The sequence below is a fragment of the Sphaerodactylus townsendi genome, linkage group LG03, assembly GCF_021028975.2.
Source record: "Sphaerodactylus townsendi isolate TG3544 linkage group LG03, MPM_Stown_v2.3, whole genome shotgun sequence".
Classification (NCBI taxonomy): Eukaryota; Metazoa; Chordata; class Lepidosauria; order Squamata; family Sphaerodactylidae; genus Sphaerodactylus; species Sphaerodactylus townsendi.
The window spans coordinates 32734035-32750601 of NC_059427.1; the positions used below are offsets into that span (position 1 = coordinate 32734035).

The following is a 16567-nucleotide window of genomic DNA, read 5'->3' on the forward strand; positions in this document are numbered from 1 at the left end:
GCCTCCGGCGCGTCGCCGAGGCCTGGGGACACGCCCCCCCGCCCTGCGCCGCTGGAGCAGGCGCGCAGGGCCAGGGGGCGTGTTCCCAGGCCTCGAGGAGGCGTCTACCGAACTTCAATAGATACCCGGCTACACTGGTCGGCAGACGGGCATGTAGCGCTCTGTATTAATGCGCATGGCGTCCGGCTCTTTCCAGGACCATCCATGCGGACGGTCCCAGCGTCGTCGGGTCGGCGCGAAATGCGCCGACCTAGCCGCTTCCGCCTCTGTGCGGAAATGGCCCTCCTTTGAGAATAATTCGCTTCCCAACTGTCTTATTAGAAATCCTTCTGTCTCCCAGAAGATTGATTCCCCTCACCATTCATTTATGGTCACTGTGGAAAGTCTCACTGTTTCACCTCTACCTTGAATAATAAATAAACCTTCAGTTTTTTTGTCCATGTATTTCTGCTCTCAGAATACACTGACACACACCATGTTTCAGATCAGATTCACTCTCTGACTCAAATCTTCACAGGGTAGATTTTCACACACAGCTAAGGAACTTCACAGGGTAGATTTTCACACACAGGATACCTCCTGCCTCTATTAATCAGATGGTGGCTCCACCAATCAGAGCACAGGAAGTTCTTTTACACCCTTGCACTGTTTGTGATTGCCCACTGCTTTTGGCTGCACTTCCAAACTTTATTTATTGATGAAGTCCATCACAGGGACAAAAGAGATGTCTTGATTCCATTCATTGAGCCATCTCATCCCATAGATCTGGAAACCCATAACAATACTGGCTAGAATTATCCTATTTGTAGAATGCTACTAGAGCTTCTCTCAGATATAGAGTTTTTTTATGATGTACTCCTGAGATAAATTCTCTTTTGAAGCAGTTATTTATATCTATTCCAGTTGGAATTCATCCTCCTTTCACCACACTTTTCCAGATGTGACATTGCTAGGGCAGCAAAACTTTCCCATCAGTGCTATAAATTCTTCAACTGACACATTCCAAGGATTGTATTTGGCCTCTTTGCAGCTCATAGTTATCTCTTGATCCACCAACATCTTGAGATGTTTTCATCTTTACTGCCCAAACAAAAGGCTTAGCAAGGTCACAAAGACCTTGCCATTACCTTCAAATTTCACTAACTTGATCTTACATCTCTCAGTCACTTCCTACTCAAATTAGTCGCTATTTAAAACAAACACACACACGCTCGCACAAATGCATTTGGGTCATTTAAACATTATCTCAGGCCCTTTCCACACACGCGTGGAGCCAAGCTTCCACCGGCGGACGCTTGGGGGCCGGCACTTCCCCCTCAGCCGGAGAGGCGGCTCTGTATGGTCGCCCCCCTCCACTCACCGTCCACTCCATACGGTTGCCCCCCTCAACTCACTGTCCTATCCAGCGTCGCTCTGGAGGACTGCAGGGACCCGCCCATGCTGCCCTGCGACCTCCAGAGATTGGAGGCAGTGTGGACGGGTCTCTGCAGCCCTCCAGAGGGACGCTGCACAAAATGGTGAGTGGAGCCAATGGGGAAAACAGCGTCTTCTCAGCGGTGCAGTTTGCACCGCGCCGGCAGGAACATGCTGTTTTTCGAAAACCTCGCTCATTGAGCAAGGTTTTCAGGGGTGGCTTCACGCCGCCCGGGGAAAGCCAGGATAGCGCTGCTGTGAAGCAGCAACGCGTCCTGTGCAAACAGTCTCCCAAGGATGGCGTTTTTGCCGTCCCTGGGATGCTGTATATGGCCAATGTGGAAAGGACCTTTGTTGCGCAGGAGCAGCTCATGGATATGTGGCTTCCATGTGGTCTGGAGAACACCCAAAGGGCACTTCAGTGTTCACTCAATGGAATAATTTACTTTGAACAGGCCTTTCATTCCTTATTGATTTTTGAAGCAAAGCAGAAGCCTGATTTCCAAGCTTATCCAGTCTCTAAAAGGATGCACAATATTTCAATCATAAGAGAACAACTTTTCTCCGTCAATGCACTGAAGACAATTTAAATAATATCAGGAGAGATTTTAGACAATTTAGAAAAGATAGGCACAGCATTCATGTGCTTAAAACATTCTAACAAAAATCTTGAGTACAATTATTATGTGCACAGAAGATCAACTAAAATCAGTACGTTTTTCTATGCATATCATTCATTGAATTGGCTGCTGCCTCTGATATAATGTTCTGAAGAATACCTTATTCTTATCTGCATTGCATGTTGGGCATAATTTAGTTAGGTGGTCACAGCATTTCATTTTATATTATGCCAAGTCTCTCTAAATAGGTTTCAAGATGTAATCTCCTTGCAGTGACTCACATACCCAACAATGCTTCTTTAGCGTGATCACATATTCCTAGCTGCTACCCATTGGTAAGAAAAATCCAGACAACTGAGAGCCTCCTATGCTGGAGTCCAACTTGGAAGACAACGTTCAATGAGTCAGATCCATGGTCCGATAATTCCAGCGCTGCCCCATTTTCACCAGCAATGGCACTTCAAGATCTCAGGAAGATATATATCCTAGCTCTACGAACTGAAATCATTTAAGTAAAAGGCACAAAGGACTTTCTGAACATATGAACTATAGCTACACCGTTGAGTTGTTGATTTCATCAAGAGACTGAAAGAATTGGGAGATAGTTTCAAACCTGATAAGGCCTTCAGGCATGGGATCTTGGGGAATAACTCAGGCCCACTCCACACGGGCCTCAAGAGCGGCGGTGCACCGTCAGGGCCGTTCGCATGCTTCTGTGTGTGCAGCACAGGAGCTGCTGCGGTGTGTGGAGGTACCTCCAGATGAATGTGTGACACTTTAAAAAAAACTTACCTCCTCTTCCCTCTGTAGCTCTGCAGAGACGAGGGGACATGCCCCCACGGACATGGCGATGCCTCGGGGGTCAGGGCCAGGAGGCGTGTCCCCTAGTCCCCACGGAGCTAAGGAGGGAAGAGGAGGGAAGTAGAAAAAAAACATGGTGCACCGAAAAACAGTCACCCTAAGAGAAAATGAGAGGGAATCTTCTAGTCTCTGGCTGAGAGCCAGTGTGGTATAGTGGTCAAGAGCGATGGGCTGCAACCTGGAAAACTGGGTTTGATTCCCCACTCCTTCACATGAGTGCCAGACTCTAATCTGGTGAACTGGATTTGTTTTCCCATTCCTTCACATGGTCTGCTGGGTGACACTGGCCCAGTCACATTTCTCTCAGAACTCTCCCATTCCCATCTACACACAAGGTGCAGGTTGTGATGGGAGGGAAGGCATAAGCGTACAGACTGCCGCGGTGGTTAAGAAGGCCCAGCAAAGACTGTACTATCTGAGACTTTTAAGGAAACAACAACTGAATGGAAAACTCCTGGTGTCCTTTTACCGCTGTGCTACAGAGAGTGTCTTAACCTACTGCATCTGTGCATGGTTCTCCAGTTGCACAGTGGCAGATAGGAAGGCGCTCCAAAGGGTGATCACTACTGCACAGAGGATTATCGGCTGCCCTCTCCCCTCCTTGGAAGAACTCTATAATTCCCAAAGCCTAAAGAAAGCCCAAAATATTCTGAGAGATCCGTCTCATCCAGCACACTCTCTTTTTGAACTGTTACCATCCGGCAGACGATACAGGTCTATCAAAACTAGGACAAAGTGACTTAGAGACAGCTTCTACTCTAGAGCTGTGGCAATGCTGAACTCCGTGGCTTCGTGTTGATGTGTTTGGGGCCGTGTAGGGATAGGTGGAGGAAGGGGAAAGTGAGGATGGGGTATGAGTCTGAAATTGTGTGCATCGAGGAATGCTGCTGTAAATTTCATTGTGCGTGCACAATGACAATAAAATGCTTTGCTTTGCTTTGAGACTCCTTATGGCAGAGAGAAGTAGGGTGTAAAAAGCAAATCTTCTTTATCTAAGACTAGAAGGTGCTGGCACCCAATGGTGCTGGTGGATAGTACATACATGATGGGGAGTAGAACGCACTCCCTAATGTAATGGATAAATAACTTATGAAATACACTGTTCGACTTCCCCAACAAGATGCAATGACAGTTAAATTATTTTAGAAGAAGATTACTCAAATTCAAGGCGTACAGATCTGTGAACAGCCAGCATATCAGTTGTGTTCCATGTTCCCAGGAAGAGCACCTCTGAATGTTAGCTTCCTGTGGGACAACAGCAATAGGAGATGTTGCCTTTATTGCCTGCTTGTGGCCTTCCCAGAGACATCTGATTGGCCACTGTAGGAAATAGGAACTTGTGGACTTTTGGACTGACCCAAAGGGTTCATCCAATGGCCGATGATCAATCATTTTTAAGAAACAGTTAAGGGCAGGGACCAAAAATCAATTTTCTGCTTCAGATGCACAGTACACAATACTTTAAGAATTCTGAAGAAAGAAAATTAACTTATATAAATAAAGATTTGTTGAATAGTAAGCAATGGTCCTTTTAACCGTGGTGGGGAACTGCCTGCAGAAGCTCTGAAAGAGCTCCCACTGCTGGCAGCCGACCAATCTGTGAGGCACCAATAAGGTCTGAATGACCACACAGCTCACAGGGAATGTTGGAAATAAGATATAATAGTATGCCCAATAGCTTTAAGAAGCAAAACTATTTTACCTTCTTAACTTTAACTCCATCCTTTGGGGTTTGCTTTGTTGTGAGATTGTATCCAATCATCTGTTGAGCAAGCTCTCCTACCACTTTAGGCCTAAAGAAGAAAAAAAGGAAAAGGAGGAAAAACACATCAATGCATACAACTGTATGTGGTGTCGATGCATAACCAACTTACAGCAACCCCAACAAGGGGCTTTCAAGGCAAGTGAGAAGCAGAGATGTTTTGCCTTCCTTGGTGTTCTCCCAGCCAAGAAAAAACCTTGTTTAAGAACATAAGAACAAGCCAGCTAGATCAGACCAGAGTCCATCTAGTCCAGCTCTCTGCTACTCGCAGTGGTCCACCAGGTGCCCTTGGGAGCTCACATGCAGGAGATGAAAGCAATGGCCTTCTGCTGCTGTTGCTCCCGAGCACCTGGTCTGTTAGTGCATTTGCAATCTCAGATCAAAGAGGATCAAGACTGGTAGCCATAAATCGACTTCTCCTCCATAAATCGACTTCTCCTCCATAAATCTATCCAAGCCTCCATTAAAGCTATCCAGGTTAGCTACAAAGAGCTGTTGAGATCAGGCGACATCATACTGCCTTCCCTCCCAAACACATCAATATACAGACATTGTTTAAAAGTTATTGATTTTCTGCATGGGACCTCCCCTATTAATGTCACATCTGAAGACTTACTCTTTAGTAAGATGCACACCTCCTTGGAGTCCACTGCTGAAAACACCCTTTCCTCTTCCACCAGCCAAAATTTGAGCCTTCACTACAATTTCACCAGCCTCTGTAAGAAAAAAGAGGAAACATCCAGATCACAATGTTATATTATCATTTTCATAATGTTATATTACCATTATTTATTAAACTACAGCTAAATGTACCACATAATTTTGTATGCTGCTCGTTTTCTTTTTTTTTAAAAGGTCAAGCAACAGATACATGAGCAAAGCAAAATAACTTAAGTTGTAACCACCCTTTTTGATCTATAGGGGGGACGATCCAAAGACAAAAGTGTGATTTTTTAAAATTATAATGAACCATCAACAAATCACAAAGCATGACCACTATGAAAAGGGTGAACAAGCCTTATGACTTGTCCTGGTCAAAAGCAGTATCATGGCCAGCAGACCAGAAGAGCTGGGGGCCGGAAACTCAAGGCAAGTACTGAGTAGTGAAGAACAAACCAGTAGTCAGAACTATGGAAGCATCTCCACCTTGCTAGGCTGTCAGCATACAAAGAAAGCACCAATGCCATTTACACCCAGCAGGTCCTTCTAAACGGCAGACAAAAGGAAGTTCTTTAAGGATTTGAAGTCCAGCTGGACAGACTCTGTGACCTGAGGTTCCCAAGCATGGACCGAAGTCAACCATCATATACAGGGTTGCCAGATAGGCAGGAGGTTCGGAGGTAGAGATTTGGGTGAAGGGCCATGATGGCATGTGTCCCATTACATCAATTCTGCAGAAAACCCAGAAGAGACATTGGATAACTCTAGGAATCAGTGGAAACACTACTGTAAAACCACAGAGTTTCTATCACTTTCAGGTTTTCACTAGAAATGATATATTAGTGCACACTGTGGCGGAATGGGCTTGCTTTGCCTGGCAGGCCCTATCCCGATCTCTGCAACCCCCCCGCCCCCCGAAGTTGCCAACTTTTCCTGGGGAGAGCTAGCTTTCTCTCGGGGTAAACCGCTGCCACCACCTGATAATTTGAGGACTGCCCGCTGGGGAAGATCAGGATTTCCCAGCTTCCTTTCTAAACATGAAGCCTCTGCCTCTGTTTCCCCCTGCGTTCCCCTCTCCTGATGTGTCTCTGGAATTTCTAAAGTCCTCCAAAACTATGATACCTGATGGGAGGAGGAAAGAAACAGAAAAGGAGGGGGGAGCCATTTCTCCACACACACATTGACACAACATTTTAATTTTATTCCCAACGTCATTTGGAGTGGCAGCTTACACTGGGGGCAGGAGGTTCCTGGCCAGGAGATTAACAACTGTAGTTTTATGGCACTAGAAAGAATGCAGACTTGTAACCAAAGAGGCACCCATCAGCACCATCTTACCCAACATCAACTCAGTATGAAAATCAATGACAGAGTCTTAGCTCTGTTTCCACATCCCATGCGGGGTTTCAGTGGTCTGAAGAGACAACTGGAAAAATAATAAACAAAGGGAAAATGGAGTGTACTCCTGCCCTCCCTAACATTCCTGCTCATACTTGCAGTCTCCCAAAGCCTTTCCCCGTTCTCGTAAAAAGAGTTCCATGGATTTGCACATGTGATATAAAGAGCTTAATTCGTAATGCTCCCCTAACAGTACAAAGTGTTGTGTTCCGTAGACTTCCCAATAAATAGACTTGGATCAGAATGAAATCGATTTATGGGTTGTAGGTCCAGCAGGTTACACTACAAGATCATTGCCAAGGCTAAAGTTTGGTACCAAACTGCCTAGTTAAGGAAGGCTGTGCCCCTTCTAAACCCCACTGCTAGGTAACAGCTCTTCCCTTCCCCCAGTGGTTCTCAACCTGGGGGTCGAACGACCCTTTCACAGGGGTCGCCTAAGACTCTCTGCATCAGTGTTCTCCATCTGTAAAATGGATAAGTGTTAGGGTTGGGGATCACCACAACATGAGGAGCGGTATTAAAGGGTCGCGGAATTAGGAAGGTTGAGAGCCACTGACTTAGCCCATTCCCAAATTTGCTTCCCATCTCAAGGCCACCTGGAGATAACATTCCCAGCGCTGGCATGAGAAAGATGTTTCAAATGAAGCCTGCACGTTCCTGCATAGCAAAGGCCTAACATGAGCAATCTAGAACAAGTGAGGACTATCCAGATGCCACGTCCTCCCCTGGAGACATGACATGGCAACATAGCAGAATAAAAGGTCTTGACACAAAAGGCTTTCAAGGAACTCAACACATGAACTGAAATGTTTAATGTAGCTAACAGAGACGGGGATCTTAAGAATTGCCTTGAAGATATTGCATGAGTTTAAATTTGAAATATATTCTTTTCATTATGAAATCACAGTATTTAATTTCCATTATTACACTTTTTTTTCTAGAGTTGGGTTTTCGGGCTGGGATTGATATTCTTATATCTCCCTTGGTTATTAAAATAACTAAGGGGGAAAGTAGTTGTTACTCGTAGCATAAGGTAGAAAAAGCAGTTTTAGTGATGTGTAATTCAGATGTGACAAAACAAATGTTAGGAAAAGAGTCAAGAAGTGCCCCCTAAACAGCACAATTTTGAATGGAAAAACAGCTAGGTGGGAAGTTGCACATGGCAAGTGTGTACTTCTGAAACAGGAATAGCACATGGCAAGTGTGTACTTCTGAAACACGCTGTCGCTCCTCATAAGTGCCAAGGTAGTATCTGTAAAGTTATGTCCAAATGAGGGGCGACATGGGAACTACATCAAGGGATTGATTTGTTTTTATTATAGATCTTTATGCAGAACTTTCTTACCTGTGATGTTCCCAGAAACTAATGGCTGATTACGCAGCGACCAATTATTGTGTGCCGGCAACTGAGCAGTATACTGCGATGTACAAGGACGTTGCCGTGTGCGGGGAGCAGAAGTAGCACGTGGCAAACTTCCTTGTACTAACATACAAGGAAGTTGCTGCGCACCTCCTGCTTTTGGTCTTCACTTTAGAGTGCTTCAGGTGTGCACCTGATGCTGTGGTGGAGCAGAGAGGAGGTAAGCTCCCCAGTCCGTAATTGGCCAGTGTTAACAGAACATTTTTCAACCTGTAGTGGCAAAGAGGTGAACTGCATTATCACTATTAGCAACATCCCAAAATGTACAAAAAATAATTCCAGTGCGACATGGGAAGTAAGAGCAACATAAGACAATACAGAGGATATGGAAGTTAAAGGGCAGGACTCAATTCCTGGAGCACTTTGAACAAAAGAAATCTGTCCCTCCTTTCTATGTTGATTTTTTAAATTGTCTGGTAAAACTCAGTGCTTGAAGTTCCATACATACAAGGGGTAAAACTATAAGATGGATTCATTGAATTGTTATCACACAAAGACATCTCTTTTCTTTAAGCACAAGGGTAAAGAAATCATATTTTACTTCCTTCACAGTTTGCACAAGACACGGACTGAAAATATCTATGTTACTGTGAACGTACAGTATTTTAGACATTAAACTCTTCTCTGAGAAGACAGGCCGTCCCTTCCAATGCACCCCTTCTGACTCTTAGCCCTTTGTAATTCATGCTGCCCAAAAGGAAGATAAAAAGGAAATTTAAATGCAACAGCTACCAAAAAAATCCCCCGGTTTATATATCTGCTTCATCTAAGCGTCCAAATTATTAAGATGAATTTAAAAATAAATCACTTTATGGGCGACAACAGCAAAATCCAGACATCCCTCCACGAGCTGTGATAAAACATCTATTTTGGCACTGTTAATGGACACTACGAGCATTTAATTAGATTGCTTTGAGTCGCTAACCATCCCAACAATGAAAGCCTTGTATGCTCCTTGATAAGTGCTTGTCAATTATGACTGCGATCATTACCCTTTTGTGCCACAGGCTCTTCAGGCCAAGTCAGTTGAATTCGGAGCCTGCATACTGATGACTTTTCACTTGCCAACAGCAAACAAACGGGCATCCTTCCACTTCGCCCACCCTCCTCCCTTAGTTAAGCTGCCAAAAGCACATGGAGGTGGAGGGGAAAAAAGACCCTGTACAGAACAAACATGAAAGACATAAATAAGTGAGCAAGGAAAAGTAAGCATGACTATGTAAAGGTTAGACCTCAAGTTCTAATCAATACAGCGACTTAGCGCAACACTTTACAAACAGGTTCCTCGCCCCCGAGGGGAGAGTGACACAAAGTAATTTAATTCCACAGTTATTTGCCCAAGCTTTGGAAAATGAAGTAAACCAGACAAATCTTATTCTACAGTAACCAGGACTAATGGTTTAGCATTTGCCAAGTTGATCCACTTCTCCAGTCACGCTGTTTCCATTTTATTTAAAGATCCGATTTCTCGCGAAGCACAAACAACCAATTCCTCCTGTTTGGTTTGTTTTGAATGTCTCCTGCCTGAAGTCCCAGATCACATTAAGAAAGAGTGCTCCACACCAGGAAATTTAATTATACCTGACGTATATATACGATTTAACTATACTCCCGGGAGCACGCCACTAAGAAAGCACAGCGCCTAACAGGCTTTATATGGATATGAAATAAGCCCATAATCAGAAAATGACATTAAAATGGATCTCTTTGGTTAGCACCTATCAGAGTGGCTTCAGCCATCCTGTACACCACTCCAAGAGACATTGGAGTACATCTATATATGTAAACGGAGAAAGTGGGGGGGGGCGGGGCTCTGAAAGGCCAAGCACGAAGAATAAAGTGTCATGTCAATATTTACAGCCACGGGACACTCTGCAGTGTAATATAATGTAGCATTCTCAACAACACTTCACTTTGCAATTAAGGCCTCTCAATCAATTCCCAGTCCCATCTATTGGCCGATAAGACTTAGTGTGAAATTCATTAGGGTGTTTGCTTCACAGCTACCAACTAAAAACAAATTAGTAAGATAAGTCAGATGCTTGTTAAAAGTGTATTGGTTTTGTCACTAATTTAGTCATTAAGCATTACACTGTAAAATTAAAAGAAGGGGACGGCACTGCCAGCTGCAGAGAACTCTTCCTGCTTTCCAGTGCAATCAAAAGATGATTTACTAGACATATGTGGGGCCGACTAATCCTCGACAGCACAAAAGCCTCAGGCCAATATTATTATTTTAACGCGGGATATTTTAAATTGGCTCGCTACATCCCCTATGTCGCTTATCAGTGCTCCATTTGCACAGTCGCTTATAGATACAGACTCCAAGGTCCACAGTGTCAGAACCTCCTTGAACCAAACAATTGAGACAGTTGTGCTGAACAAATGATTTCTTTATTGTAGGTCAGATAAGTTCCGTACACGGTTTGAGACGCCTCTGGCTTGGTTCAGCCGAGATGTCTCAATCATAAAGCACTGAGACAGCCCTTCCCCCTCCCACCATGCAGTTTCTCAGCGGTACTACTAAGAGCCAGAGCATTTGGCCTTCACTAAGAGCGGGAGAGATAAGCGGAGACAGAGAGCAACAGGGAAATATTTTCACACAGCAGAATCACACCGGACAGAGATCCCATCCCCCAATAGTCAGGCCATCCTGACACACAGGAACAGGCCACAAAGGGTTGGATTCAGCCAACTTTTCAGCTAGTGGAAAAGGGAGAACCCCCTTTAAGTAGCTAATGTTTCACACATCAGAACCCAACCAGTTAGCACAATCTCCAGAAACTCAAACCAAAGGGGGAGTAATGTACTGACAGAAGATAAGAAGCGGGGATCCAGCTGCTCTGACCCAAAAGTTTGTACCTGCCTCTCCTGTTCTCCAGGTATAAACCCAGTGGCCACCTCAACAATGCTAGACTGGCAGCATGTGTGTATGGGGGCAACCCAACCCAGGCCCACCTGGTTGTATGCCTGTACTGGACAGAGAGAACTGGCAACTCAATTCAACCAACATCTTCTTGGTTTGCTGTTCAATGAAGTCTGGGGTGTTCTACCACTTTGTCCCTGCCCATGACCAGATGAGACAAGTTCCATGCCCATCCTTAACCCAACTTCTCCATTTGTGATTTCACATGTCTTGGAAGGGTGGGCTTTGACTACAGGGTGACCATGCTGTCATCATTGTTGTTGGTTTTTCTGGAACCACTGGATTTCTGTTTTGTTCAATCACAAAACACAACAGGGGTCCAGGGGCACTGTGAAGACTGACACCCCCCCCCCCCATATTGGTCCCCACTTCTTTCGCACACTGTTGGATGCAGCTGGCATGAAGAACAGACTAGTGAGTGGTCTGGGTGTGGGGGGGGGGGTCTGTCATGAATGGAGTGGTGTCTCTGGGTCTCATACTCCCCCTCAGCACTGCTGACATCTGATAAGAAATGCAGCTTGGCAAGCAACCCATGCAAGGGAGTTGCTGTCATTAATACAGCATAGGACGGTTGTGGAGTGGTGTCGCAACCCATTTGATAAGTCTCTGGGCCAGGCCATTCCATCCCCCATTTGTGGAGGCACAACATCAGCACAACATCATCCAAGTTTTTTTGTCTGCATCTTACCTCTCCCCATGTGGCGACTGAACCAGTAGCCTCAGCCATACTATCCCAGGGCCTTCGTACTGAGCCATGCTCACTGTGAAGTGCTTACTGCCTGGCATAGTTGCCTCCTTTGAGCCTCCCTTTGTGGACCAATGGTTAGGATGCTGGTCTTGGGTGTGAGGGCTGTCTTTTCTTAACTATCTTATCCTTTTTTTCAGGGGAACGGTGTGTGTGGCTGAAAGCAGGGATGGTTGATCAGAGGGTAGAACTTTTGCTGTCAAGCCCTTGCTGGGGAAGGGGTAGGTGTTCTGTCCACTGCAAGGACACAGCCGGTAACACCCAGGACAAAACATTTATGTGGGGGTATACTTGAGATGTATTCACTGACTTACAAATCTAAGACCTGGGGGTTATACTGGTAATCAGGATTCCCTGAAGTGAGGCTATCACTCCACCCAGTATACAAGAGATCTCATTAGCTGCCAGATTGCCCCCAGGAACACAGTCTAGTTTTTGGTCTTACAAGTCCTAAACGATCTGGGACCAGAGTATCTGAGGGACAAGAACTTGCTTCCTACTCATTACAGACCTTTCACACTGTGCTCCTCCTTCAAAAGTTACCTCAGGAGAGGAAGTGGAGTCAAAGCCTTATCAATAATTGTGCCCTGGCTTTGGAATTCCTTCCTGAGGGAGATCCATGAGGTGCCATCTTTTGTCCTGTAGGTAAAATCTAGAAAAACTGATTTAGGATAAAGAATTTTGATTTGTAGGCAAGATCAAACTGGCTGGGTTGCACAGTGGTTACAAGCAGCCGACTCTAATTTGGAGAACCAGGTTTGATTCTCCCTCGAATGAACGGCACAATCTAATCTGGAGAATCAAGTTTGATTCCCCACTCCTCCGCATGTAGACTGAGGGGTTACTTTGGGCTAGTCACAGTTCTCTGCCTGCTGGTGGGGGTGGGGGGAGAAGGAGAGAAGGGAAAGTGATTGTAAGCTGCTCTGAGACTCCTCACGGTACAGAGAAGTGGGGGTATGAAAATCAACTCTTCTTCAGGTTGTTAAAAAGCTTGGACAGCTCAACTTCACCCCCAGCTCTGCAGGCTGAGGGTGGCAATGGGGGAGGTAGCGCACCAACCTAAGGACCGAGCAGATTCATTATTTTCATGGACAAATTGGAGTCGGCCTGCAACGTCTCAGTCAAATCTCTGTCTCAGGGCATTGCCCAAAGTGTTCCCCCCTCAACATCACTTTGTAATTTTGACAAAAGCAAACATCACATCAAAACAACACGTTGTGTATTTTTAAAAATTGAGTGAATTATGCATGGAGAAGGGATAGAAGGCTGCATGGCACAGCCCAGTCTCATCAGAGCGGGGAAGCTAAGCAGGATCGGTACTTGAAAGGAAGACCACCAAGGAAGACCTTGCAGAGGAAAGGCAACAGCAAACCACATCTGTTTCTCACTTGCCTTGAAAGCACTTCCTCTAGAAGTTGGCTGCGACTTGATGCACTATATACATACACATGCATGGAAAACGAATGTCCACAAAGAGAAACTGGAGTAGCACAGCAGCAATAAATGTATGCTATGATAGAAGAGGTCTCACGTTCACATCTTATCTCTACCACAAACTGACCAGGTGGCTTTAGGTAAGCCACCCTCCCTTCACCTCAGCTGCAATATAGTCTACCTTCCTGGCCTGCTGAGAATCCATATAAACTGCCAGGTGTGTGAGCCTCCTGCAAACCATAGTTCAGATTCACTTCAGTGGAGGCTAGGAGAAAGAGGCGCTCGGGGTACTGTGCCCAACTCAAAAGTCTTGTAACACAGCCCGAGACAACAGCAAATGAATTGAATCTATATCAAGAGCAATTCTTTCAAGGGAAAACACCTTTGGTATTAGATTTTACAATACATCTCCTTGTGTTTTAGCGTTGTGAATACAAATGGAGGTGCTGCACCTTGAAATTGCAACAGCCCTCCATCCCATAATGAAAGCTTATTGTGAATCAATAAAAAATGGGACCTGCTTTAGGAACGATGATTGCTCTGGTCCACTGGAAACGCCTGCAGCAGAAACGAGCAGCTTGTTTTCAGCCCACCGCTGTGTATATTTAACTACTGGATTCCTGATCACGAAACAATATGGCTGGGTGAGAACAGCGATTACAGCTCTGAAGCGGGATGCTAATTTTACCTACCTGTGAATTGTTCTAATATTCCATTTACCCTGACGGAGTTTGGAGGCAACATCAAGAATAGTAACAGATACATTTTGCTCTACAAAAAGAAATGCCAACTCACACAAACAGCGTCACTTAGCTGTTCTCACAGAATCTTTCTGTCATAAGCCAAACAAACTATCAAAGTTTAGAAATCTCTTATGACTCTCGTTTTACAACACCGTCACAAATGATCACAACCCCCAGATATTTTTATACCTATCTTCCAAAAAACAGTCAGTCCCAGGCCACCAAGAAGACATTCACAGAGGACATCACCATATCAAATGAAGGAGAAGGAGAAGAAGAAGAAGAGTTGGATTTATATCCCCCCCTTTCTCTCCTGCAAGGAGATGCAAAGGGGCTTACAAACTCCTTTCTCTTCCCCCCTCACAACAAACACCCTGTGCGGTAGGTGGGGCTGAGAGAGCTCTGAAGAACTGTGACTAGCCCAAGGTCACCCAGCTAAAAATGACTTTTTATATCTTCTTCAGGTGGTGCGGCTGAAATATTCCGGGGTCTCAGGTTCACATAGGTTGCCACCTTCGAGATGATGAAACCATGCTCATGTTGAGAGGATTGTTAGTCCATTTTTTACCTGGACCTGCTCCTATAACCTCTGTTATCTACTGCCACATATATTAACAGGCAATTCTGCATGTCTCCATTCAGTGAAAAGCTTTGCCAGATTTGGATTTTGCTTTGCCAGATTTGGAAAGTTCAAACTGTTGTTAAAGATCTAGAACAGGCAAAGTCAGGTTTCTCTGATCAACTAGTCAAGAATGCGTAAACAAGCCCCTGAGATGGATCAACACTTAAGGCACACAGGTCCCGGATCCCAGACTGAGCCTGTCCTGGATTTAAAGCTGTTATTATAGCAGCCTGTTCTCAAATATTTATTTGGTGTAGATCATTAAAGAAAGTTCAAAGCAATGGGCATGGGATCCCCAGTAGTCTTCCACTGGAAACTGATCCTCATATTTCCTTCACCAATGCTACCATGCTTAAGAGATCCTTGAACATTTGCTGGGCTTAGCTGTATTACTGGGCTGACCCATTTGGCCTCAGAAGTTGAGGAGGTGGCACTGGATCTGGATCTCCTGCTGATAATTCCATGGGCTCCCAAAAGCATATATGACTTTCCTGTTGGTCAGTCAAAATCTCTGTTCAACTCAACGAGTACCTCCTTGACCTCTTAGCCTCTAGGTTTCTAATTGTCAGGGATTCTTGCTTCATATACAGAGAAGCAGGATGGCATTGTGATTACAGCATTCGATAAAATCTATGTAGACCTGGGTCCTAACTCCTCCCAGTTTTGGCACTGACTTGGGGCTTGTGGGTCACTTACCATACATCTCGTGGCTGTTGCGAAGATAAAATGGGAAGGGGTGCGAATGCACTATATCCTAAGAACCTTGGATAAAAGTGGAAAATAAATAATAATACAGACCTCTCATAGTTGTCCAGCCCCTCTTTATGTGATATTTGTGAATTACTGCTCAATTGGAATTCGCCGTTCCGTGCCACTTCTGGCGATTGCCACTTTAGCACAATTACACCAATCTCATTCTTTTTGATGACATCAACCTCTGTCACAGTGCCCCTGTCCCGCCCATGGGCTGCCATCTTTTATCTTTAATAGAAGCCTGATGCACAAACACTTAACAGATGGATTCCCTTCCTGCATTGGCATATATGGCAGAAGGAAGATTCCCTAATGAATTCTGCATCCAGCACACAACACAACCAAAGGCCCAGGTGTGGGATCAGCCATGGCAGCCATGACTGGCTAACCGACAGTCCAGTCCTAAGCAGGAAACAGTGCTACTCCGGCACCGCCCCACCCTTTCCTAAGGGCTTTCCCCCAGTATGGGAAGCTCAAAAAAGCCCCTCCCCCCAAACCCTCTGAGAATCCCCCGTCGGGGATAAGGGAGATACACCACAAAAAATGTGGCATATCTCCAGAGAGGGGTCCAGCCCCCCTGGATTGGGCTGCCCATAGCCATGTTAGAAAGCCTGGCCTATCAAGGGGTCATGGCTTAGTGACACAGCATTTGTTTGGCATGCAAGTGGTCCCAAGGTCAATTCAAGGCATTGCCAATTAAAAGAAGAAGTGTTTGGATTTATACCTCCCTTTCTCTCCTGTAAAGAGACTCAAAGAGGCTTACAATCTCCTTTCCCTTCCCCCCCACACAACAAACACTTTATGAGGCAGATGGGGCTGAGAGAGCTTGGAAGAACTGTGACTAGCCCAAGGTCACCCAGCTGGCGTGTGTGGGAGTGCACAGGCTAATCTATTCCCCCGGATAAGCCTCCACAGCTCACGTGGAAGAGCGGGGAATCAAACCGGGTTCTCCAGATTAGAGTGCACCTGCTCTCAACCACTACGCCACTGCTGGATCAGGGAGGAGGTGGTGTGAAAAGACCTCTGTCTGAGATGCTGGAGACTCGTTGCCAGTCTGAGTAGACAATCTGCCCTTAACGGACTGATGGTCTGATTTAATCTAAGGAAGCTTCATGTGTTCACTAGTCTTTACGAAAGAATGTGGGTTTCTCTCCCTTCCAACAGAAAAAGAGCCGCCGGCTCTCAAAGCAGCCTCTGGTTTCAAAGACAG

At 45.3% G+C, this 16567-nt stretch overlaps 1 protein-coding gene across 1 annotated transcript in view; it reads right to left on the minus strand.

The window, feature by feature from the left end:
• SUCLG2 (succinate-CoA ligase GDP-forming subunit beta) overlaps positions 1-16567 on the minus strand; it is a 271779-nt gene that overhangs the window by 146110 nt on the left and 109102 nt on the right. Inside the window, exons 3-4 of the mRNA XM_048490767.1 lie at positions 5273-5372; positions 4597-4687 (exon numbers count right to left, since the gene is read on the minus strand). Coding sequence (XP_048346724.1) covers positions 4597-4687; positions 5273-5372 — 191 coding nt within the window. The remainder of the gene's footprint in view (positions 1-4596; positions 4688-5272; positions 5373-16567) is intronic.